Genomic DNA, 25,053 nt, shown 5'->3' on the forward strand with positions numbered 1-25,053 from the left:
GGGCACAGCAGGAAGCCACATCACATAAGGGCACCCGAGCTGTTTATTCCAAAATACTTTTGAGGCCGTTGAGAAAGGAACGTAGTGCAACCTGTAAGCCTGAGAAAACGTCTGGGTGTCTGCACATATGCAAAATGTCAGTCAGTGAAAGACAGGAAAAGCATGTGCCCTAAACAGCCCAGTGAGCGAGCTTGGCTCAGGAGACAGGACAGCAATGAATGGAGAACCTATGTTTAAAGCCACACCCAACAGGCAGTTCTCCCACCACTGGGACTTCCTCTGAAGGCTGTGAAAGCTTCTGGAAACACCCCATAGCTACTCAAGACTGGTCTGTGGGCCTTGCCACATGGCGCCCACCTAACCCACAGAAACGGGGGGCATAGCACCCTGCACAGTGGTCCACAGCACCTTTCAAGCTGAAGGAATCACACGCCACTTGTTACGTCACTGACAGGCTCCCCACCTCAAAGGGCAGGCATGACATCAGTGCTGGTTTCACTGATTCCAGATAGGTTTTCACAGCTGTTAGGGGTGAAGGGGCCACAACCAGCACACAGACACTCAGGAACGCACTGTTTCACCAAAACACTGCCTAAGACTTGACCAGAAAGGGCATCTGCCCGCTTACAGGTGAGAGGTCCTGAAATCTTAGAAGCATTACCATTGACTTTAAGAATACTTCATTAAGTGGTTTTAAAAAGAACAAACATCACCAGGACCAGGGCCGCCTGACAGAAACAAATGGAGAAACAGTCAAGGCCTGAAACGCCAGAAAACAGAACAGCAGATCGCAAAATCAGGGCAAAACCACTTTTAATTGCCATCTGAATATTTACAATATACAGCAGTAGGGTATGAGTCTAGAAAAAAAGAGCACTGTGAATATATTCTGATTTCAGAACAAAGATGCCTTTTTAAAATGCCACTGGTTTTTATAATAGAATGTATCTTCTGTCATATCTAGATTGCTGGCTGCACTACAAGTGAAAACACCTTGGGTAAGAACCTTTATTTAGAATTTTAAAATCTAAATCTTGATTCTAATATTCCTGACCTGTCTCTCGTTATCGCGAGAATTTTTACAAATGACAAGGACGCTCACGCCTACTTCGTGTCACTGTATATCCTCAGAAAGCAAGTCCAGGAGTCATGGACCCACACAAGGCACTGCAGCCTGCAGCAGCACAGCCTGTTCCGTTGGCTGCAACACAGGGGCGCTCCGGGTGCCGCTCGTCAGCAGCAGTCTCAAGCACCTGGAAAGGAACTAGCCCTTGGCACATGGCTTGGCTCTGGGGGATCAGCCGTGGTGGCACAGGGTCCCCACGCTCTGTGCAGACCCTGCAAGGCTACTGCCCAGGGGACGCCAAACAACCGCACTCCAGGACCTGAGCCCAATTGAAACCTGCCAAAAGTAAACCTCTGCTCTCTGTACTAAAACAGGACACTCGTTTGTAAGGAGACCCAACTGAAATGAATTCTAAAACATGGGACAATCTCAGAGCCAGGGACCAGGTGACAGGCCGTGCTCTGACCATGACCCTGGCAGGTGAGTTAGGTCACTGTGAGACAGACACCTCCCTGATGGCATGACCCCTGCAGCTACAAGATGTTTTCCAAGAGAAAAGCTAGTTTGATCTTCTGATCACAAATCTGAATGTTTTTAACGACCAAATTAAAAATGTCGCTGCGAGTCCAGGACAGCCGAGGCTCCCTAACTGCCAACACCGCCTCAGCAGCTGGTCTCACCAGAAGGCATCGAATGGCAAGGGGAAGAGGGTTTTTCACTAGAAACTGGGGAGCTCGAGACTCTCCCCAGAAGAGGGAGCTGGCACACAATGCGGTCTGCAGAGCTGGGCTGCCTGCCGCACACACAACCAAGCCCATCTCGGGCATCCACGTGAACTTCGTGGCGAGCACAGGTGCTCGGACCCCATCTGTCACACGTGCACTCACGTCTGTTGTTGCCACAGCGACAGTCTGCAGAACGTGTCTGAGTTAACTTTCATCAGCTTCTCCCAAAACCAGAACTCTCAATTTTATACAGAACATTTGTATTTTCTAAAATTCTTTTACTCTCAAAATGAGGATTAATAAGTTATTCAGATTTTTTTTTTGGTGCATTTTAGCAACAAACATATTACCCTCTTTCTTTAGAAGCGAGCGAGCCCAGCAGTGCGCCCGCCCTACAAGGCCGCGAGCTGGGCCAGGCGCACCATCCTGCGCAGGTGGCCCCCGTTTGCGGGGCTGTAGCGCCCAGGGCTGCCTGGGCCGGGGGAATGCGGGGCAGGGCTGGGCTTCCGGGGGCTGCCCGCAGAAGGACCGCCTCTCCCTGGGCTGCAGCTCTGAGGGCACCCAAGATCCGGCAGCTGGGTTGTCAACTTCCCTTTTATCGCGGGGCTTGGCCAACTGAGGAAAGCAAAAAAGGTCTGTCAGCACAGGTGGTGAGGCAGGCTCACAGGTCATGGGGGTGGGGGGCTTGGGCCCCTACTCCTGAGCCCTGAGGGGCCACTGCAGCTCGGAGAAGAGGCCCCAGAGCCTCAGAACCGGGAGCCCTGAGAATGAAGACTCATCTGCGTCTCCATGGGAATCTGTGTGACCCTAACTGGAAATCCCCAGGGTGCCCCGTCCTGCACCCCTAAGCTTTCTGCAGCACCCCCTCTGCTCAGGGTGCCGCCAGCCACGACCACACATCGGAGCATCTCCACGTGAGCCTTGCTAACAGGTGTGCCAGCTTCCTAGGTGAACTACCACGTCCCAGGAATCAGAATGGGCCTCTGGAAGCTAGCGACCAACCACCTGTGAGCGACAGTCCCCGGAGCCCACTGTACCTCTGCCTGTTGGAGGGTGAGTAACACAGGATGGCGCTCTTCCATCTGTGCACGGCTGGGTACCGGCCAGGGTCCAGGTCTGCACACTCCAGAGCTGCCAACACATCTCGATCCAGTTTTGTCGGCTCCTCTCTACAAGGTGTAGAAAAGGAAACACTTGTGATTAAAAACAGACTTCTCACCCCACTGCATTCTCAACTCAAGAGCCAAGCACAGGACAGAACTGCGAGCAGACACATGTCATCGCTGGCACGTCACTGCCACGTCAAGCACCAGCTGCCAGGCTGCCAAGGTGAAGGCAGCAGAGGACACACAGAGCCCAGGGAGAGTGTCTCCAGCACCCGCCCTGATGTGAAAGGGCAGAACGGTGTCACCCGTGAGCTCACGCCCCCAATTCATACCCAGAAAGAAAGAGCCCCTGGACAGGCTCCCTTGTAGTGGGGACTGAAGGCTTCTGGGACGCAGAACTGCAGCCATGCTGGGCCTTGTGCCCTGGACTGTTGGGACACAGGCACATTCGAGCAATTCCCGCCGACATGTCACTTTCCGTCCTTATCTGGTGATTTCCGCATTTGTCAGCATCTGGAGGTTCTAACAAGTCTCTTTCCACTGTATCCATTCTTGATCTCAGGACCTCCTCACCTCTACTTTTCATACTTTTATTTGGTGTCTTAGAAAAGCTACTTTCTAGGTTCTGCATATTGAGTTTATTGAACTCAACAGTCAAGCCGCAGACAGGTGACAGGAGGACTCCTTCCCGGCTTGGGGCCTCTGGTCTTTTCCCACCTAGGGTTTTGCCGCTACTCAGGGGGCTGCAGAACCCATTTTTGCTGCTGGGGGGACTGGTTGGTGCCGAGGCTTCTATGAAGGGAAGGCTGTGGCAGCCTGCGTCTCTGGGAGCTCCAACCGTGGGCTGGGCGTTTCGAGCTGCGTTCTGCCGGTTTTTTATCTCTTCCAAGCTCATGTCATCACCTTCGGCTGGAAAGGCCCTCACAGAGATGGAGCTGCTGTCCTTCCCAGCACAGCCTGTGAGGAAGAGAGCAGCTCTTCAGGGCTGAGGATGACAGGCCTCACGGCTGCACCCTCAGCAAAGCCCCGCCATCAGCACACGTCTCATGGAAGCCCCCGCCTGACTCAAGACAGCAAACCAGCCGCGTCGCCCTGGGGAGGACATGCAGGACCTTCAAAAACACAGCCTCCAGACCCAGCTCCACTCCCTAAAAGGCAGGGCGATGGCAAGGAAGCCAAGGTCATGGGCAGGCACACGCCGGGGCCCGGTCCACAAACGCAGAAACCCCGTACGTCCTTACCATAGGCAGAGTCGTCTCCTGTGTCCTGTTGGGCTTTCCTGCCCACTTCCAGCTGCGTGAGATAGTCCTCCAGTTTCTGCAGACCCTCCTGGGAGGCCAGATCTACGAAGCAGCCCAGGAAGTCCCAGTACTCCACCCAGGGGTAGCCCAGGTCGTGTGCCAGCTCCCTGTAAGGACATAACACGAGCAGTCAGCCAGAACACTGGAGCACAAACTCAGCTGCTCACACAGAAACAGCCATTTAATGCTGAAACCTTGGGTACAATTTTATTTATCCTGAACTGGGGGCTAAACGAGTACCCCTGCCTCCACCCCACCTCCAAAGGGTGAGGCCGAGCAGTGTGCTCGTGGAGCGGTTATGATGGAGGGAGCCATCACCAGCAAGGAAGTGGCCCAAACAAAGCACTGTCCCAGCCACGGACCTCTGCTTTAATAAGAGTGGCATCAAACTGGCGGTGAAGTCCTTCTCAGGTTCAAGCTGTAAACCTGAAACTGGGTGCATTATTCTGAGATGTTCTAGAACATTCAGTGAGTATGGAAAATACACTTTCTGGGGAGTTTTCTTACTAGAAATTTCTTGTGTTCTATTTCCTCCTTGCTCACGGGAAACACTGTAACATCCCTCAGACACAGGCCACACGTGCCCTCCCCTTGCAGAGGGGCTGCAGCATGGATGTTTGCAAGGAATTAGACCTTGATGAGAAGGCAGTATTCTGAGGCACCTGTAATTAGCGCTCCCACCCCCAGCCAACACACAAACACACAGCACGTGACACGATTTCCCTGCCCAGCCCTGTCAGTACCTTCCCACTCTCTCAATGCCTCTTTCTGGATCCGATTTCCTGACATTGTGAAAGAAGTCTGCTTTCTTTCGAGGCGGGGTCTTCCAGAGTCTGCGGAAATCTTCTGCCTATGAGGAGAAGGTGTGCTGAGCTATGCACTGCAGCCAAGTTGCCAGGTAACTGTGAAGAGCCACCTGGATGCCTCCCCACGTCTCCCTCCTCCTAATACACCTGGGAAACGCGCCCACCTGCCTTGAAGCTGAGAGACCATAGGCTGCATTCTGACCCAGGTGAGAAGGGATGAGCAGCTAGCCTGTGGGGTCAAAACTGACACCCAGAGGGTCTCCAGTCACTGTCCCATCACACAAGGTAAAATAAGTGGTTTTTAAGTCACTCTTCCTAGAGTTTTTATGTTTTATGCAACATCTAATCCTAACTGATATCCCTTGTTTTTGGAGTCTTTTTTTATAGCTGCAGATAACTATTTAGCATTTTTTTCAACAGAAGGAAAGATTACAGACAGGTATAAAATACCTCAGTCCAGAAGGCAAACTTCAAAATTTGCAAATGGAAATTTCCTACTGACAATACAAGTCCAAGAATTGTAGAGAGGTCAGCCTCACTATACTGGCAATGCCCTGTGAAGAGGGCCACTGACACTGACAGGAGAGCCAGGTGACGATGGCATGGGAAGGGTCAGCCCAGGTGAACGTCGCTTCTCTGCAGTGTGGGCTCAGCACCACATCCACCCCAGCTAGCAAGTGAGGAACAGAGTCGAGACACTCATTTCTCCAGCAAGCATTCAGAAGCCTGGGCACTAACTCCTTGGGGACCCATGAGACCTACTCACTAAGACCAACCACAAAGGAAGAGGCTGGACACCTAGTGCTTCTAGTGGGGGCAGCCAGGAGCTGGTTCCAGAGGCTTCCACAGCAACTCACCTTGGCCGGACTCAGGGGTCCTGCGAAGGCTCTCAGGGTCAGGATGGGGTCTCTGGGGCCGCCTCTACCATGAGAGGCCTCAGCCGTCTGGTCTGAAGACCACAGCTCCCCGATCACCGGAGAAGACGTGTCCTCTGCTCTCAGGAGCGGCACGTAGTAGTGACCTGGGAGGAGGGGACACACCAGGGCTGAACGTATCTGCTTCAGCGGCTCCTCGCCTCCGCGGATGTGCTGGGCACCCAGTAACCAGCCAGAGCTTTGCATCAGGGGCTTTGCAAGCGACTCCGTGACACTAATAAAAAAGTCACATCCGCTCAGGAGTAAAGGACCCACTGAATGGGCCCCCAGTCTTCCTCTGCTGGGGAAAAAAAGGAGGGAAGGGGGAGCAACAAATACCTCCTCACGCCCACAGGTACTACAGGATGGAGGCCGGGCCTGTGTGAACAAGACTGGCGCAAGTGAGAGCTTGAGAAATGTTAAAAAGAAGTTACGTTTTAACCTCCAGCCCTTCCCAATGCCCTATTTGTTTTGTCAGATACAATTCTGTCACTGAATACACACTGGAAACAGACCTGGAATCTGGGAAGGACAAAGGGAGTGCAGTGAGGTCACAAGGGAAGGTGCAGCAGGAAGTGCCCAGAGACAATGTGTCCACAGACGGCTGTGGCTGCCATGTGCCAATAAAGCTTTATTTACAAAAGCAGCGGTGGCAGCAGCATCTGCTGACTCCTTCCTGACTCCTTCAAATGGAGACCCACGGGGATCGAGATCAGAAGGGAAACCAAGAGCGAAGGAAAGACAAGCCTTTGAGTGTCTCCAAGTCCCACAAGCTCCTGGCCAGAGGAATGAGGCCCCGAAAAATGGAAGCGGACCCCCACAGGCCTGAGCAGGAAGGCCTGTCCCGACAGGGCATGGACTTGAAATGCTGAGCAGGCTTTTCCACTCTTCATCTAAAGCGACGAGGTTCAAGGCTGGCAAGGCTGCAGGAGTGGGGACTGCCCAGGGAGCTGAGGGAGGGGCAGCCCGGCTGGGCCAAGAAGGGCCAGGGCCAGGCAGGGGGCGGGCCCTGATGCTGAAAGGGCGGACGGAGCAGACCTCCACTCGCTTCTACCTGAGAAGGTATCAGACACACCTGCGGCATGAGAGGCCTGTAGAGGTTAAGGGGTGGTGAGGCTTTAAGCACCAGTTAAAAGGAAGGCAACCTGGTCTCTCACAAAAGCTCGAGGTATCAAAGAAGGGATTATATGAAAATGGGGGGAACTCGAGCAGAGAGTTCAGGAAACAAAGGGTGACCCTGAGAGTGGCTTCCAGTGGGAGTTCCCGGGAACCCTGGGCTTCATTTCCAGAATGCAGCCAGGCTTGGACACTGTCCAGGACCTTCCCAACGACGGACACCACATTCCAGGTACCAATTCCCCACCTTACCCTTTAAATATTCTCTAATCCGCTCCTTCAGTTCCAAAGATTTATTTTTGCTTCTTTCACAAATAACCTATTTTAAAAAAAACAGTGAACACAATCTTAATTTATCATATTTTCTTAAAATTTTATAAAGCAAGTTTTATTTTATTTTATTTTTAGCTGAGCCATCCTGCCACCTGTTGGCAGCTCAGCTCGGGCCGGGAATCGAACTGGCGACCCTGTTGCTCAGAGTTCACACTCTTGAGCGAGCTCTTAACCAACTGAGTCACTTGGCCGGCCTGTTAAAGCAAGTTTTAAAGTCAACAAAACAAGCATAGGATCTAATACTGAATATTTCATAAAGCCAACAATCAAAAACGTGTGTTGAACAGTACAACCTTCTAGAATGTGTTGTGACAGCTTAAGGGGCCAGGACAACGAGAAAAACTCTGAGAATATGGGTGACTTTTATTTTCTTTCATTTTACTCTACATTTTCTAATTTTCTGCAAGGAAAAGAAACCTCAAAGTGTACTATCAAGTCAGATAAGAGACACCAGGCATGCTCACAATGTTCAGTTCTGAGTTCCACTGCCTGGGAGCCTGTTGTTTGGTTGGGTGGAAATAGAACGCCTATCTAGTGTAAACACCAATGTTTCCTTTTTGCAACTACAGGAATCATCTTTGTAAGCCCCTGAAGAATTGTAGTGACAAAAACATTTTTGCTAAACAATAAAAAGCTAATAACCTCCAAATAAGGAACCAAGAAATTACCATCTCTGGCCAGCCTGTGAGAAACAAACTGCAATACAATTGTATAGTGTGCCCTGTGAATAGAGCAACTAAAGTATTTTTTAAGTTAGTAACTGATTGAGAGATGTCAAGTGCTTTTAAAATGTTACCAAATAGGATTTTATATAGAAAAAAATGTACATACATATGCACATAAAAAGCTGTGTCAGAGATATTCAAAATAAGAGTAATTTCTAAGTTGTAGACCTGTCTGAATTTTATTCTTTTATGTATATTCTAAATTTTCCATAGAAACCATAGCAACTAGGAGGAGGAATTCACTACCAGAATAGGATCCTTACAGCCTTTCCAAAGGGTTGGCAGGTCCAGGTCAGCTAACAGCTCTAATGCATGGTCAGGTCCACGTCCCGTTCCACCTTACAGGCACAGACGCACCTCTGCCCTCACTAGGGCGCATATGGCTCAGCTGCCAAATGATCATGACAAGCCTGCTTCCTAAGTCTCGTATGGGTCAGATGAGAATACACAGGAGGGGGTCAGGCCAGTGCCTGGTGCACACTGAGCTGCACGTATCAGCTGTGTTCAGCATTACCACCCTCGTCATCACCACCACCCGCATCTCCTCTGTTCTCTCTGACCCTGGTAACCTGAGGTATGTAAGAGGGAACTTGATAAAAGACTGTGAGCAGCTGACAACAACTGACCACCAGCTTCAGGGAAACAAAATCAGCAAGCTAGGACAGCTCATCCCATCCTGGCTCCACAGAGCACGTCTGACTCAGCAGTCAGGGTTCTAAGGTGTGCCCATGAGGCAAACACAGTCACAGTTACTCATGACGTCACCGTGGCTGAGATCACAGACTGTAATTTTATGTACTTTTCATTTCTAACAATATATAGGAATGGCATTTTAATAGGTACTTACATCTTCAGGTGTTTTATCATATTTGTTCTGTGGGCGTTTTACAATGAAAGGGTGTGAAGAGAGCACGTTGACCACGTCTGCATTCCCAAACTTACAAGCAAAATGCAACGGTGTGTCGTAGCCCTGAGAGGTGCAGAGGAAGAACACTTATTTCTTATTTATACTCTTTTGCTTCACAAGGTTGCTTTACAATGAAAACAGGTATTTAGAAAAACAAACAAAACCCTCAAAGACAAAAGACCATAAGAAGACAGTATTTCTATAACTGAACTGTAATTGACATGCTGCCACATATCCACTTGATGCCAGGGCTGGAGCCCTGTGTATCTAGTGCCTGGGTGCCCAGGTCCAGTCGGGAGCTTACACCCGAGCTGGGGCGTGATACCTGCTCAGTAAACAGTAGTTTAACAATTCAGGGCCTGGTACACTGTCTTATAATTAATGCACAAAAGGTGAAATAAACAGATGAAGGCAACATCCAGAATAAAGCAGTCTATGATATTGGGCTGTACTCAGAGGAGACTCTCTGGCAGCTAATCCCACCATAAACCCCGCTGCTGACTGCACAGTGCTTCTCAGTGCTCACTTGCCCCTGGTGGTGTCTTCCCTGGGCTCCCCACAGCTGCACCTTTAACTGCTGCCTACAGACCAGTAGGCCTGAGGGTAACAGTGCCCTCGAGCCCGAGAGCTGTGAAGCCAACCACCTCTGGGCATCCCCACCCAGATGGCCACAGGCTCAAATACAGCCCATCCACAATGGAGCCCACTCACATCTACAGAGCAGAACATGGACCTGCAGTCCCCCTGTGATTACCAGGTTCCAGCTCCCTCCACATACCACGGCTGCTGCCCCGAGCTTCTAGCTCAGGGTTACTATGACTCCTAATGGGCCTCGCTCCTGCGCCCACACTCCCAGCTCCAGTCCACGTGGTAGGTGAGCCCAGGGGTCTTGTGCAAGCAAATATCCTCAAGTCAGCTCTTATCCCCCATTCCACACTGTCCAGGGCCATCTCACCACTTCATGCCACTTCCCACGGCAACCTGGAAAGGTCTGGGCTCAGCAAACTTTTTCAGTTAAGGGCCAGGCAAGAAACACGTCGGCTTTGCAGGTCATCCAGTCTCTGCCACAACCACCTCTCTGCCCTTCTCTGCAGTCGCAGACAACAGACAAAGAACGAGTACAGCTGTCCCAGTAAAGATGCATTTACAGAAACAGGCTGGCCTCTGCCAGCCCTGTTCTAGTGCATTCCCTGGACCAGGCCTTTGTTGACTGACGTCCTACCTGCAACGACTATCGCCCTGTGGCCCACACTCCAGTAACTGTCCGACCCCCTGCCAGGCCTGCACATCAGGTCGGCTATTGTCACTGGGCGTTCGGAGTGTCAGACCTCAAAGGGTCCTCAACATGCCTGCTTCCTTCTGGCCACCCCTCCCACACGCCACAGAACATCCGTCCATCTCTACCCTGCTCCGAGCTCTGCTAACTTGACCCCAACCTCCCCTCATTCCTGCCAGGAACTTTTGTTCCCACAGACAGCAGGCTCTGGGTTCTTCTGATGTTCCTGGCTGGCCCAGCCCTGCCACCCTCGCTGGTGAGCCCCTGCGCTTTCTACAGAGCCCAAGTACTTGTGGACAGCATGCTGATCCCCGCTTAGTGGGTTGCGATCAGAGAATGTGACCTACCACATCTAATTTCAAGAATTACTAAGTGCTGTTGTGGATGTACGTATGCACACTTCCTGTAGGGCACAGATCTGTGTTACACCCCCCGAGTGAAACTTGCTGCTTGTACTGCCCAGGTCAGTCAGCCTGCCCACCCTTAGTCCACCTGATACACTTTGCCTTTGCTCCTTCTGTCCTATTGAACACGTACTATTGCTTACATGTCATCAGTTTTCTTTTGATCCCTTGCTATAATTTTGCTAGCTGGGGCAAATGATCTCCACTCCTTTTGTGTCTTGTTATAAGTTATTCTTGCTTTCCAACTCTGCAGTTCAATGCATCATACTCGACACGTATTATGAAATAATAAATCATGCCCCACTCCACTATGCTTTTGGTCCTTCTCCTACCAACCATAACTTTCCACACTCCTACATTTTGCAGAGAATTTACAATTCTTGACTATAAGCTATTATTGGGTTTTCCCTCATATAAATATATAAAACTCTTGTGGCTCAAGGATCTTTACCTACACCTTATGCACCATTAAAAATCATCCCTTTGAAATTTTAACCCACAGGAAATCTTCCTACTGCAATGTTAATTTAAAAAAAACAAAAACAAACACAGAACACCAGGATCAAAGGCACCAAAACCTTGTTTACTTTCGTCTCTGTAGGTTTTGGCACTGACCCGTCCTGACAGAGGAGAGAGGGAACTTTCCTGGGAGCAGCACCGCCCACTTGTCTGGTGGGGCGGGACTCTCACATGAACGGGTCTTGTTTTCAGCCATTTTTCTAAGCTCTCTGAGCTCAGTGAACGCATGTGTCCTCCCTGACCCTGCCCGCACAGACACAGTGCAGGGACCCAGGAACACTCAGGCAGCGGGACACAGGTCTTGTCTGAACAATGGGACTGGCCATCACTTCCACCAAGAAAGAGAAGAGGGCGCACTCACCACCCTGTCAGGTGTGTTCAGGTACAGGTCAAGGATGTAACAGATGCGCTTGTACAGCATATCCGGGGCATCGTCTGGGTACATGAGGCGCATGAATGTGGGGTCTTCCAGCGTCTCAAGGGTCAGCTGGCAGATGGAAGCCTGGTTCTCCTTCGCAGCGACATGCATGACATTGTACCTGCAGCCCTCCTGCAGGAAAGCGGGGTTTGAGCTTCACCTGTGCGCCCCAGACCCACCGCTAACAACGGGAAGCAAGCTTACCTGCACGATGGTTGGATTGTCCCCAGAACCAATCAGATACCGGGGATTGCTCCAGACAAGCTCCGAAAAGGTGTCTGCGTCTCCCTTCTCCACAGCTTTCCGCAGTTTGGCAGTGAGGTCTTGTGTACGAGGATTTTTGTAACTGTTCGCTCGCTCTTTGTTGGCTGTTTCTGACTCAGGTGAGTACAAACCATCTGACATTGACAGACAGAAATGAAAAACACTTAATTTCACACACACTTTCTCATCGCCCTCTACATGCTCCACTGAGGACAAAATTCTCTCCCAGGCGCTCACGAACTAGCTGGGAGCAGCAAGTGAGAAACACAAAAAATTGACAGCACACAGCAAAATGACAATGCCGTAGCCTACGGCAGTGGCACATGGCAGAAAGACCTGATTGGGCAGGCAGGTGGAGGACTAACAAAGGCACACGGCGACCAACATTCCCAGAGGTGTTGGAAGAGCATGGAGCATTCGCATAAAGGCAGCAAAGCAAAGTGGCTTGTGGGTTTCATTACAACACCTGAGAATGGCTCAAAGAGATGTTCTTGAGGGAAATTTTCACAAACTGCCAAAAGGGAAATCTGTAACTGTTTGAAATCATTCCGGTTTCCATGTAAGAAGCACCAGTGTAAGGCCAAGTTAGGGAACAGAGGAAAGGAAGCAGATGGGCCTCTCGACGGATGGCCAGATGCCACAAGGAGATGGCCTTCTTCTGGGACCTCAGCCGGCCTGGGAAGCAGGACAACTGTGAGCTCCAAGAGGGGACCGGACTGAGGCCTGACAGTGCTGCCGACAGACGCCGCCTCCCAAGACCAAGTCTGAGCAGGGAGGGGTGTGGTCAGTTTTCTGACTGGATGGCTCCTGCAGGCGAGCCTGACATTTGCAGGGTTGTCTGGTTAAAGCAGGTGCCACAGGCCTAGAAGGAGGCATAGCTTCAGGTGGGAAATAGACTGGGCTCAGCATAAAAAAAGCCCCTGAACCCAACAGGCAGTGTGGAAAGGAAGACAGTGCAGAGCAGAAGGGGTCGAGGGTGGTCCTTTTGCTTTTCCACGGCCTCATAAACTTCAGGCCCAGAGGAGCTGCCTGGCCCACTCAGTCCCCACTGCCTCCACCCTCATGGTCCCTGGTCCCCACCCCTTAGACCAGCCCAACAACCCAATCTCTTCCCGCTGCTCCCTGGCCTGGGCTCTCACTTCCTGGCAAACTAACTGGACTTCTCTCAAAGGCAGAGTAAACAAACTACCAGATATCAGGAAAGAGAGCACAAAACGTGTGGGTTAACGTGACAGTAATGCCAAAATGTGAACAGCTAGTCACTTTTTAACGCACCATTGCTGAAGAGTGGTGCTGCTTTCACAGGAGACAGTGGTAACGAGGTTTTGCTTGGAGAAGGGAAATAATCACAGATTCCTCTAGCAAATTTCTCAGCATCTTCTCTACTTGAAAAAGCTTTAAACCGGGATCCTTTGATCATTCTGACAGCTTGCAATGCTTCCTTTTTATCTTCATAAACATGAATCCTTTCTGCATGGGAAAGTACCAAAGGGAAAACAAAGATGAGTGATGGGAGCCAGCGTGACAGATTCGCTCCTGAGGGCCTGTGTTTACCAGTAATCAACTGTACCCTGTTGTCTGGTTTGTCTCTCATATTAATATTTCAGATTTTTCATCTTGAAGAAAGCCGGCCTTAACTAGCAAAAGAACATAATGAGCTTAATCGTCAACGTGTGTTGCTATAAATAACATGATATGTATTTTATACGTGTGTAATTTCATATCCAAGGATACTCTTCCATACTAAAAAATAAAATTCATGAATTAATCAACTAAATAAAATATAAAAATCAAGTTAAAAAACTCTGAAAGGGGCCGACTGAGTGGCTCAGTTGGTTAAGAGCTCGCTCAAGAGTTTGAGCTCTGAGCAACAGCGGTTCAATGTCCGGCCCGAGCTGAGCAGCCCGTGAGCTGCCAACTGGTGGCAGGATGGCTCAGCTTTAAAAAAAAACAAACTATGAAAGTACTAGCAAAACAATGTAAAAAAATTTTAAACATACTTTTGGGGGGGAATGCCTTTTTAAGCATGCCAAGAAACCCAGAAAGAAATAAAGAAAAAGAACAGAAGTTTTAAGTACAGAACTTATATAACAGAGGTTATACATAAAAATATTAAAGTTGTGGGCCGACCGAGTTGCTTAAGAGTTGGCTTGGGACGCCAGCTCAGAGCAGCAGGGCCCCGGTTCAGATCCCACATGAGGACCAGTGATGCTGCGCCCTCTACAGCTAAGATGGTGAACAACAGCTCAACCTGGAGCTGGGCTGCCGTGAGTCACCGGCACCAGCATAAGCTGCAGCCCCTGCTGCAGTGGGCTGCCATGAGCTACCGTGAGTGGCTGGTAGCCAGCGTGAACAGCTGGCAGCCGGCATGAGCTGCCATGAGCGGCCTCCAATGGCCGGCGAGCGACTGCCTCACCCGGAAAGAGCACAATGATGATGCCAATATGGGCCAGTGAAGCGACTGTCCTCCACAACTAGACTGCAGAACAAAAGGACAGCAACTTGTCTGTTCCCCTTCCCCGATTCCCCAATGCTGTCCCCCTCCCCCAATTCCCCCCCAAAAAAATCTAAAAAAAAATACATAAAAAATAAATGACAGGTGGGGGGAAAATTTTTAACCAATATAACAGAAGAATGGTAATAGCCATTGCCTAATAAAAATAGTCAATAGATATGACCGAACAATTTATCAAATAAATATAAATTGAGTCTAACCATATAAAAAAGGTAATTGACCTAAAACAAGATCTAGGTTTCTCTTATTCAAGCAACATAAAGGGAAGTTCAATAACATGCACTATGATTGATGGACAGAAACAAGGTACCTGTTTTCCCTTTTTAGATAGAGTTCAATATTATGCTGCAGAAAGACTGGAAAAGTTACTGCCTCAGACATAATGAATGCTAATACCTTGGGGAGGGCAGTAGCTTTCAAAGTTTTAATAATGTATACCTTTTGACCTGATATGTCTACTTACCATTTATATTAAAATAAAAAATGTACACATACATACCAGGGGTGCCAAAAAAATGTATACACGTGACTTGTAGTCATCTTTTGTTATTGGTATATATTATTACAATTTTAATATAGTTTTCCTTTCTTAAAATGTATATACATTTTTTGGGCACCCTCTGTACATACAGAAAAGCAGTTATTAAGTGGTTACTTCTAGTAAGATTTGAGTGGAGAGGAGAAATGAAATTCCACATTTACTTTATATACAGTAAATATATATACTTTCTTTTTTTTTTAGCTGAGCCGTCCTGCCACCTTTTGGAAGCTCAGGGGCAGCTCAGCTTGTGCCAGGCATTGAACTGCTGTTGCTCAGAGCTCAAACTCTTGAGTGAGCTCTTAACCAACTGAGCCACTTGGCCGGCCCAATATATACTTTTTTTTTTTTTTTTTTTTTACAAAAAGCTACTTTTATAATAATAAAGATTAAAAAAAAAAAAAAGAAATTGCATCACGACCATTTCCAGTGTCACTAAATCTTTAAAAAGTTCTCATGGTTAAATAATATTCCATTCTACTCATGATACATAACATTGTAACATGCTAATCTCCTATTCTGGGGGGCCATCACAAATGATACACAGTAATAATGACTGTGCAATTTCTGATATCCTAAATCAACATCAAGTTTTCATTAATTCTTTTCAATGCTATTTTAGTCTTGCTTCAAACTGCAATTCTTTGATGTTGAAAATTACTTATATGTTCATGGGCCATTTGCATCAAACACAAAAAGAAATAAAAAGAGGGAGATGATTAGCAAATGGTAGCCAGCCAATAAATATTTGTAAGTGAAGTATATCTCGTACAATCCAATTTCCTTAATTGTAAAAAAAACCCCTTATATATAGGTTAAAAAATTTTTTTAGGGGAGTTCTATACAAAAAGGACAACAGCGATTAGTTTGGGGTGATATAATTATGGTGATTAAATTATTATGTCTTCTGTGTTGTTTGGGATTTTGAAAATCGTCTTACCCCTGTTGTCCCCTATAAGAAACACCACGCACCTGTCACATTACCGTTTCTCGCTGGGGAGTCCTCGTATGCTGGGCACACCCCGTAGTACAGAGGAGGCTCCGTAGAGGCCCTCACCACGGCTTGGTGGCCGCCGACTCCAGCTGCACCACTGAAGGGCAGTGGGCAGGTCTGTGAGCTCAGGTCATCCTCCTGTGGAGGATTCATGCCCACGCCATAGCCCAAACCTCTGTCTTGAGAAAAGCTGACCTGTGGAGCCGGGCTCCCTACCACAGACTTCAAAGTCCTGTGTGTGTCCTGGCTGAGAGCGGAGGCCCCTGTGGTGTCCTGGTCGGGAGGGGGTGAAGGCAATGTTCTATGCTCTAGTAACGCCTGAGCCAATTTTTTCTCAAAAATGAACCTTGTGGTTGAGGTAATAGGCCCACATTTCAATCCGGCTTTGACAATCTCTTCTCTAAGGTCATCTGGATTCAGGAGTTTCAGTCGAGCCAAGATGGCATCCATTGTCATTTCACCTAAGCCCAAAACAATAAAAATCAATCTGATGACAATAAGTACACCTTTTTTTTAATTTCTTTTTTAAGATAACTTTTACGTAACAATTAGAAACAAGATTTTCCTGTTGGACATAAACAATATGCAAAAGGACATTAACCTATATCTGCAACATTGTAAACTTGAACTAGAGCTAATACCTTAACTCAAGTGCTAAAATTCAAAACAGCAACTAAGTTACTAAAATATTTTACAATTCTAATAACAAACATATTATCAATCCCTCCATCTCACCAAGTCTCACTTCATAGGTTTGTATTTCCTTTCACTCAGCAGTATGAGTAATAAATAACCTATCTAAAATTCCCAATTCCCAAAGAAATACCCCCCAAAAAACTTTTTAGTCAAAATTACAGAGCTTTTAAAATACCAAAAAATATGTAGTTTATAACCCCACCGACAACACGATTTATGTAAATATTTGGCTCAAACGAACATAAGCCAGGTTTTAAGGACTACTTTATCAATTAAAAAAAAGTTAGATTTTCAACAGATGGTAATCCTTCTGTAAGCATACATTCAAATGTAACCTGTTCCAATTTTTAGTATAATGGAGATCACTAGGCTACTACTACAGAGGTGTGTTCCAGTTTCAGGTGTCACAAACTGGGCAAATATCTGTTCTCACTTCTTCAGATACTGCTGTATAATAAGGAACTTGGCTGGCCTTTGGCCCTGGTTCCTGGGAGGGAGACTCTAGATGCTTAGAATTTCACAACTCTTAGAAGTGTCTCTGAGAATCATCCACCTTCTCCTATTGGAAGGAAGGAAGGAAGGGAGGAAGGGAGGAAGGGAGGAAGGGAGGAAGGGAGGAAGGGAGGAAAGAGCAAAAAAGCTGGCTTCAAAGTTTCATTTCAAGCCAGTGTTTCTCCATATTCTCTGGAGTCTATTAACTCCCTATGAGAATTTTCACAAGTTTTTGTTTCCAAATCTGTCATAATATGAACAAAACTAAGATAAGCAGTTTCTGGTTAATTTGGATAAGAATCTTATGACCTAGAAATATACGTGATAGGATCACACTGCCATTCTAGGTAGGTGAGTGCACTGGGGAACAGGCTCATTCATTTGTTGCCAGTTGGGAGTGTAATTTGAAACAAATCCCAAAGCAACTGGGCAATTTCCATCAAAACTCCAACTGCAGAAATTTATCCCACAGACACTGCACTTTATTCCCTAAGTGATGGGAAGTTATGCAGATTTAAACCAAAAGCACCACAGAGTTCTGGCAGTCATTTTGCTAATCCCAGCAACAAATGGCTCACGGTTTGTCCCTGATTCTGTCTGAAGCACTCTACACATATGAAGTCATTTAATAGTGACAACAGCGCCCCATTTTATAAATGGATATGAACTGGAGTTTTTTGTTTTGTTTTGCTTTTTTTTAGCTGAGCCATCGTGCCACCTTTTGGCAGCTCAGCGGTAGCTCAGCTCTGGCCGGGCATTGAACCGCTGTTGCTCAGAGCTCAAACTCTTGAGTGAGCTCTTAACCAACTGAGCCACTGAGCCGGCCCTGAACTGGAGCGTTAATCAACGTATTTTGAGAAACAGCAGTTAAGTCTTTGGAGCATAGATTTAAGCGTCGTCAGCTAGCATCAGAGGAGACGGTAAGAAACGATGGGCACAGAGCACTCCTGAATAACAGGGCTGCAGACAAGGGCTCAGATAACAGGAGGTTTTAAAGGCAGATGGATTCGATGCCATAGGAGGGCTGAGGGCAGGCCGTCGAGGGTAACACCTAGGTTTGCAGTCTAGGTGCCTAGGAAGTGGTTGCACCTGAAGCAGGCAGTACTGGAGATAGAGCAGATGGAGATTCAGGTACTGAGCATCAGAAGCATCCACAGCATGCCAAGTAGGCTCAAATCTGAGATTTAAAAGACACAAAGTTCAGAGTGGGAAGAACAGATCTGGGAATCATTAGTACAGAGATGGTGGTTATGATATCAAAAGACAAAACTAGAGAAACAGGGGCCGGCCGAGTGGCTCATTGGTTAAGAGTTGGCTTGGGAGTGCAAGCTCTGAGCAGCAGGGTTGCCGGGTCAAATCCCACATGGGTCAGTGATGCTGTGCCCTCTAAGCTAAGATGGTGAACAACAGCTCGACCTGGAGCTCACTGCCATGAGGCGACAGTGTAGGCTGCAGTGGGGCTGCACTGGGCTGCCATAAGCTACTGTGAGTGGCCGCCAGCCGGCCTGAGCTGCCGTGAGCCACCGTGAGCGGCCGTCCAGTGGCAAGCGACCAATCTGCCTTACCCGGGAGGAGTGCAATGATCATAATACCAACATGGGCCAGTGAAGCGACATCCTCTACAACTAGACTAAAGAACAAAAGGACAGCAACTTGTCTGGCTCCCCTTCCCTGATTCCCCAATAAAATCTAAAAAAGAAAAAAGAAAAAAAAAGTGTTTAAAAACTAGAAAAACAAGGAACACATGAAGACAGTGAGCGAGCCTCAAATGGAATCTGAGTAATACCAATGATTAAAAGACAGATAAAGAAAAAACAGGGCATGTTACCATGTCATTGAAACCAAGGAGTAGATAGTTTCAAGAGGTGTTTACAGATGAAATGATAGGACATCCAGGATTGCCTTTAAATGACTCCAGTAGGAGAGCAAAAGAGAGGGGCCAGTGGCAGATAAAACAAGATTCAGAAATTAATGCCGTTTTGTAGATGGATGATGGGTACAAGGGGTTCATTATGTTATCCTATTTTTGTGTATTTCTTTTTAAAAAACACTTTTTATGATGCCACCTCCCCCCGCCCAACTCCAAAATTTCAAAATTGGTTATTTATTTACAAAGGAGATAACAGTCCTATAAACAATGAATGCATTGCACAGCCCCCTCTAAAGCTGCTGAAGAACTTGAAAGGGGCAGCCTACTGAGCACAGGATCCCACCTTGGGCGGAGAGCACCTAAGTGGATTCTCTGCCTACATGGACACAGGAGTAACAGAGGTGGCTCTTTAATGAGGAACCGACAGGAAAGGCAGAGAGCAGCTCAAAGCCACATGCCAGGCAAAGGCTGAGGGGTGGGGATGACTGGGGCAGATGCTGGGAATAGAGAGAGAAACTGATTCTATACCTGATGGTATTTTATTTTTCATACTATCCCTGTTTCCTTATCCTAAAGCTACCTTTTTAACATCGGCTAGTTTGAAGGGGAACCCTAAATAGAACAATTACATTACATCGTATATCACTAACTGTGTGAACTTAGGCAAGTTATGTAAATTCTAAGCCTCAGTTTCCTCCTCTATAAAATGGACACAATAGCTCTACTTCTTAGGCTGCAATGAGAATTAGATAAATGCATGCAAAGCCTGTTCCAGTGTTTGGCGCCGACAAATCATCCACAAATGTAACAGCCAATAAGCTGTGAGGGAATATAAGCTTATTAATCCTGTAGAATACACGATGCTAGAAAGTCAACCTGAATAAAAACAAGAAAGTGCACTCTGTTGCTAATATTCTGAATACAATATATTGTACAAGTATGCGATCACCTGTGCAGAAGAAACAAGGGATGAAGCAGAAACTAATGAGACTGGTTACCTGCAGGTGGGTTGGAAATGGACAGGGAGACTGGACAGAGGCCCCGGGGCAGGGGAGAGCAGCATTTCAGAATATAACTTTATGTTCTGACTTTTAGAAACATATTTGTAATTCACATACTCAAAAAATAGGTAAATAAACAATAAGATGAGAGAATGTCGTCACCCCCTAAGTGGAATACAAACCCAAACAAAGAGCTCAACTGTATTACAAGATAGTAATATAAGCCGGGGAGAACTAACCTAGTAACTAAAAACAATAATATGTGACTACATACTAAGGACAAAAACAAAAGGAAGGGTACACAAACGCTGTTCTCTAGTTGGTAGGTGTGTTTTCACAATGGACAGGCTAGCAGCTCTGAAGCCATTTTATGTGCACTCTGAGATACAGCAAATAATTAGATAAACTGTGGCTCATGAAAGCCAGGTTCCTCATTGACAGAGAAGGAAGTTACAAATAAGGAGGGGGGAAGGCTAGAATGGGCCAGCAAACTTTGTAAGGGCCAGAGAGTAAATTCTGAGGCTATGAAAGTCATGACGCCTCTCAAACGCTCAAGAACAGCTACAGATGAGATTGTGGCTGTGTTCCAGTAAGATCTTATGCAGAAAAATAGTGGGGGTCGGATACGGTCTGCAGGCCATGGTTTCCTGACCCCTGGACTAGAATTAGAAGTGTCTGCGTGACCCGGACTGACTGATTGATAGAGACAAAAATAAAGGTAGGAGACATTTAGGTCTGCAGACTGGATGACACTTGTCGGTCCCCCTGCCTGTGGTGTGATTGTATAAGATACTAACATTGGGGAATCTAAGTGAATGGTATAAAGGATTTCTTGAACTCTTTTACTTTGAAATAATTATAAACACAAGAAGTTGAAAAACAGTACAGCGGTCCTGTGGACCCCTCACCCGGCTTTTCTCGGCTTTCCTCAATGGTGACACCTTACACACAGTAGTGCGTGATCCAACCAGGACGTGATGTCACAGCACAATGAACGAGCCCCCGGGCCTCACCAGTTTCTGCAGTCGCTCTCTTCTTGTGTCTTTGTACACAATTTCATGCCTGTTTATCACCCACACAGATCCATAATCAATTCCTGAACTGTCCCACCACCACCAAGATGTCCCTCTTGCTGCACCTTTCCAGTAATATCCAACCTCCTCTCCACCGTCCCCAGCCCCTGGCAACACTGACTTGTCCTCAGAAGCTGCACTTTCACTTCGAGGATGTCGCGTGAATGCACTCACACACTTGCAAGTTGCTGAGTGACCAACGGTTTTGTCCCACTGTGAGTGGCAGCCCGCGCGCGGTATAACATGCCACTTCTTTTAGCCATTCACCCCTCAAGAGACACTCGGGCAGTGTCCAGTTTTTGGCAATTACGAATAAAGTTATAAAATTCGTATACGGGTTTGAGAGAAAGGGAGTTCTCATTTCTCTAGAAGTGCAGTGCAGGTATAATCTTTTGAGAAACTGCCTGATTTCCAGAGTGGCTGCACCTTTAACATTTCCACGGGCAGCGGGTGCGACCCAGTTGCTCCGCACTCGGTAATGCCGGTCCTTCCCATTTTAGTCACGCTAATAGGAGTGTCCCGGTGTCTCACTGTAGGTTTAACTCGTATTTCGCTACTGGCTGGTGATGTTGATCATCTTTGGTTAGTACTGTTTTTTTTTTTTTATAAGTCTAAGCTGACTTCAAAATCAAGAGCTCAAGTTCTAAAAGAGGTTTTTAATGAAAAAGCCACTCCAACTCTCACGTCAGCCCGGTGCCCGGTGGCCACAGCCCTGCGTCTGTCTGCCCGGCCCTGAGTCTTCCGGCCGCGCTGACAGTGTGATTGGACAAAGCGGCATGTTGCTGAAGGCGCCACCTAACACTTTCTTACGGGATGAGAGGTGGCGGCCAGGACGCGAGGATTACGTCGTCCCTAAGGACCCTTCAGCCCCGAGTCCCAAGAGGGTCGTAAATTTTGCTTTCTGATAACAACATGTCACCTTCCCGTCAGAGTACGTGACGAGCCCCTGGCTATTCTGCGGGAGGAAACCAGGCTTCCGGGCGAGGGCGTGAAGCAACGTGAAGGGCGCCCACGGCCCGTACACGAGAGACTGGGCGGCAGGAGCGGATGAGCTCGAGGAAAGAAGCCAAACGGGCGGCCCGCACACGCGGTCCCGGGCCCCCGACTCACAGCTCCCCCGCCGTCCGCGCGTTCAGGACGCCTGGGTTTTCCCGCAGGCCCTTGCCCGGAACCCCCAACTCGGCTGGGGGCGGGGTCCAGGCCGCGGAGGCAGGGAGGGCGAGGGCCTTACCTGGGGCGGGAGGCCCGGGCCGGCCCAGGACCCGCGGCCGCTTCTCCAGCCGCCGCACCAGCCAGCGCACCGCAATCAGCAGCACCGAGGCGCCCAGCAGCTCCCAGGCCAGCGCTGCCCACTCCGTCGCCGCCAGCTGCGGCCACAGCATCGCCACCACCCGCCCGGCCGCTGCCGCCGTCGCCTCTGAGGAGGCCCGCGCCCGTCTCAGGACCCCGCGCCCCGGGCTGCCCGCGCCACTGCCTGATGGCCCGACCCCTGGGAGAGGCCGGCGCGCGGCCGGAGCAGCACGCGCGGGCCAGAGTGCTCGCCACTGCGTCCGGAGGCCCGGCGAGGGAGCGCGGCTGCGGCCTTGACCGCTCACGGCGCGGGACGGGCGGAGGGTGCCGTCAGGCAATGGCTCAGGCAGCCCGGGGCGCAGGGTCCTGAGGCGGGAGCGGGGGCGTGTCCGGGACGGGCGGGGTCCGCGCGCCGCGTGGGGGTCGCGGACAGGCCGCTCCCGTTTCTCTGGAAACGATCCAACTGATATGCTTCCGGACCGCCCCGTTTCCGACGGCTTGGATGTTAGAGCAGCTTCTCCGAGCGGAAGAAAGCGGGAGACCTCCGACTGCCTCGTGTGCTCGTAGAACGTCTCCTGTTCACTCGGCCGGCCCGGCATCCAGTTTTTACCTGTGTCGTGACTCATTCAAGAAGAGAAGGAAAGCGTGTGGGGCTCCAGCCGCTCGTTGTTACATAGGGTGGGGGTCTAGTAGGAGCAGCCATACCAGGTGACTCGAGGAAATGTCCTGGGGGCCATCAGGGACAGCCACAGCAGGAAGCCGCTGGGACCCTCTGCAGCGGGCACAAGCAGCCCTGAGGTGGAGATGCAGCCACTGAGGAAGGCTCGCCCCGCAGAAGAGCCCGGAAATTTCATTTGCAGATGTGCCAAGGGATAATCTAGTAGAAATAGGGACTCTCCAGAAAAAACTAATGAAGAGAAACACGATGTGAAACGGCGAGCTTACGTCTGTATATGCAAGAGCACACAGAAGGATGTAGAAAGGAGAGTTGAGCTAGGTCTATTTTCTGCTCATTGTCCCATCCCTTGGGGACAGTCAGCCCTGGGCTGGAGTCTCCAAGGAGCTTCAGATCTGTCCCGGTTGTGGGTATTTACACCTAGGAACTAAAGGGAACCCAAGTTCTGCCACCCTAAGGCTGAGTTTTGGGATATTGATTTTAATCAGGTTATTAAGAAAGAAAAGATTCAGAACAGCCCTTGACCCCTTCCCCCATTTCCTGCCCAAGAGATTCAGATGGAAAAACCTCGTTTAGGAGGGGAACCTTAGCAGCAACACTTGTTAGACAGGAAGACTCCTGGCAGGCATCTGATGGTCAACTCATCCCATGTCCGTCTTCAGGGTTACCTGCCTGCCATGTGTGTTCTGCACTTCCTCAATTACCTGCAAGCTGCCCATCTCACTTTTGAAATCTAGGACCCCTGCCCCTTTTGTCCTTTGTCCCAAATGTCTCATACCCAACGTTGCCTGTCTTTAGAATTTTCACGAGTATGTAAATTCCCCATGAGCACGTATTAAAATTTGATTTTTTTCCGTTCATCTCTCTTAATTTGATTAATAGCCCAGCTAGAAGAAGTTAGGAGGTGGGAGGAAAAGTATTTTAGCCCCCACAGAATCATCAAATGCTACAAATCAGGCTTCCCCAGGACAGCTGGTTTTTAAATAGCTCTGGGTATGGCACTTGACAGACATCTGCTAAGTAATGGCCTTCCTGCCATGTGGTGGGCACACGCACTGGCTGGGAGACGCTGGGTCTGTTGCAGTAACAAATGACCCCCAAGTCTGCAGAGGCTTGAGAACAAGGTTGAGTTCTTGCTCCTACTTCCTGCCCATCGTGCGTCAGTCACTGACCAGAAGCACCACCTTGTAACGATGCTGTTGCCAAGGTGGGGTGTTTTGCAGCAGCCAGTCAGTGCCCTGGCCTGGAAGGGACACACTGTGTGCACCTCCTCACTGGCTGTGAGCTGAGCCTGCTCCTCGGCCTGCCGTCTCCTGGAAGGCAGCCGAGGACCACTCGTGGGGAGCCTTAGTGATAAGCGCACAACTCAAAGTGCTCAATGAACTAAGAAAAGCTAGACAGGGTGACTTGTGCCCGATCTACAGGGTTTGAAAGCCAAGCTGTGTGCACTGAACTTGACCCTGCAGTCAGTGGGTCACTAGAATGAATGCGTACACACGTGCTTCCGACAGCAGTGGACATGAGGACATGCATAGGACCCTGCCCCATACTAAATAGGCAAACATGGCACCAGCCACAGTTTACCGTCTCCCGCTGCTTGCAGGGAAAAGGCATTGCTGAAGTACACTTCCTTCCAGACTCGGCAACATTCATTGTCAAGTGAAAAGATGCATAAAGACAAACCGCAGGGTTCCCATAAACACTACTCTTGTTGTAGAAGTTAGATAGCTGAGAATTCCTCCTCCCTTAGGAGAGGCATGGAGGCTCTTCTAACAGCCGTTGTATTTGTCCATCAGACTGGATGGCAGCGGCGTCAACAGTCCTGTTTATATTTCCCACATAATCTGCGTGAGACATGGGACTTCTGAATTACCCAGTGACCTGTCAACAGTCCTCGACCCTGCCCGAGGCATTCCCACCAGCACTTGCCACCCCCGAGCCAGGAAGCAGCTGAATGTAAATGCGCACCCTGAACCCTTTTGCAACTCACTGTCCGACCAGGAAGGCAGACAGCACGCACATGCACTT

The 25,053-nt window shown here is 48.8% G+C and overlaps 1 protein-coding gene across 1 annotated transcript; it reads right to left on the reverse strand.

Moving 5' to 3' along the window:
* Positions 1–796: 796 nt before the first annotated feature.
* Positions 797–22,494, reverse strand: ANKLE2 (ankyrin repeat and LEM domain containing 2). The gene is made up of 13 exons (XM_019631949.1): positions 22,291–22,494; positions 15,906–16,388; positions 13,156–13,350; positions 11,821–12,014; positions 11,560–11,748; positions 8,940–9,062; positions 7,287–7,353; positions 5,862–6,025; positions 4,942–5,048; positions 4,139–4,305; positions 3,230–3,854; positions 2,829–2,960; positions 797–2,406 (listed from the first exon to the last, which is right to left on the reverse strand). Exons 1-13 carry the CDS (start codon positions 22,439–22,441, stop codon positions 2,184–2,186), a joined length of 2,820 nt encoding a protein of 939 aa, XP_019487494.1. The 5' UTR covers positions 22,442–22,494; the 3' UTR covers positions 797–2,183.
* Between the last annotated feature and the right edge of the window lie 2,559 nt (positions 22,495–25,053).

This window comes from Hipposideros armiger, unplaced genomic scaffold (assembly GCF_001890085.2).
Source record: "Hipposideros armiger isolate ML-2016 unplaced genomic scaffold, ASM189008v1 scaffold_1055, whole genome shotgun sequence".
Classification (NCBI taxonomy): Eukaryota; Metazoa; Chordata; class Mammalia; order Chiroptera; family Hipposideridae; genus Hipposideros; species Hipposideros armiger.

Excerpts from the sequence above, each read along its gene's own strand:
- ANKLE2 (XM_019631949.1), bottom strand. The coding sequence starts at position 22,441 with ATGCTGTGGCCGCAGCTGGCGGCGACGGAGTGGGCAGCGCTGGCCTGG. Across the intron at positions 16,389-22,290 it reads GCCCGGGCCTCCCGCCCCAG|GTGAAATGACAATGGATGCC; the intron begins GTAAGGCCCTCG and ends TTTTGGGCTTAG. Across the intron at positions 11,749-11,820 it reads ACAATCCAACCATCGTGCAG|GAGGGCTGCAGGTACAATGT; the intron begins GTAAGCTTGCTT and ends GCTTTCCTGCAG.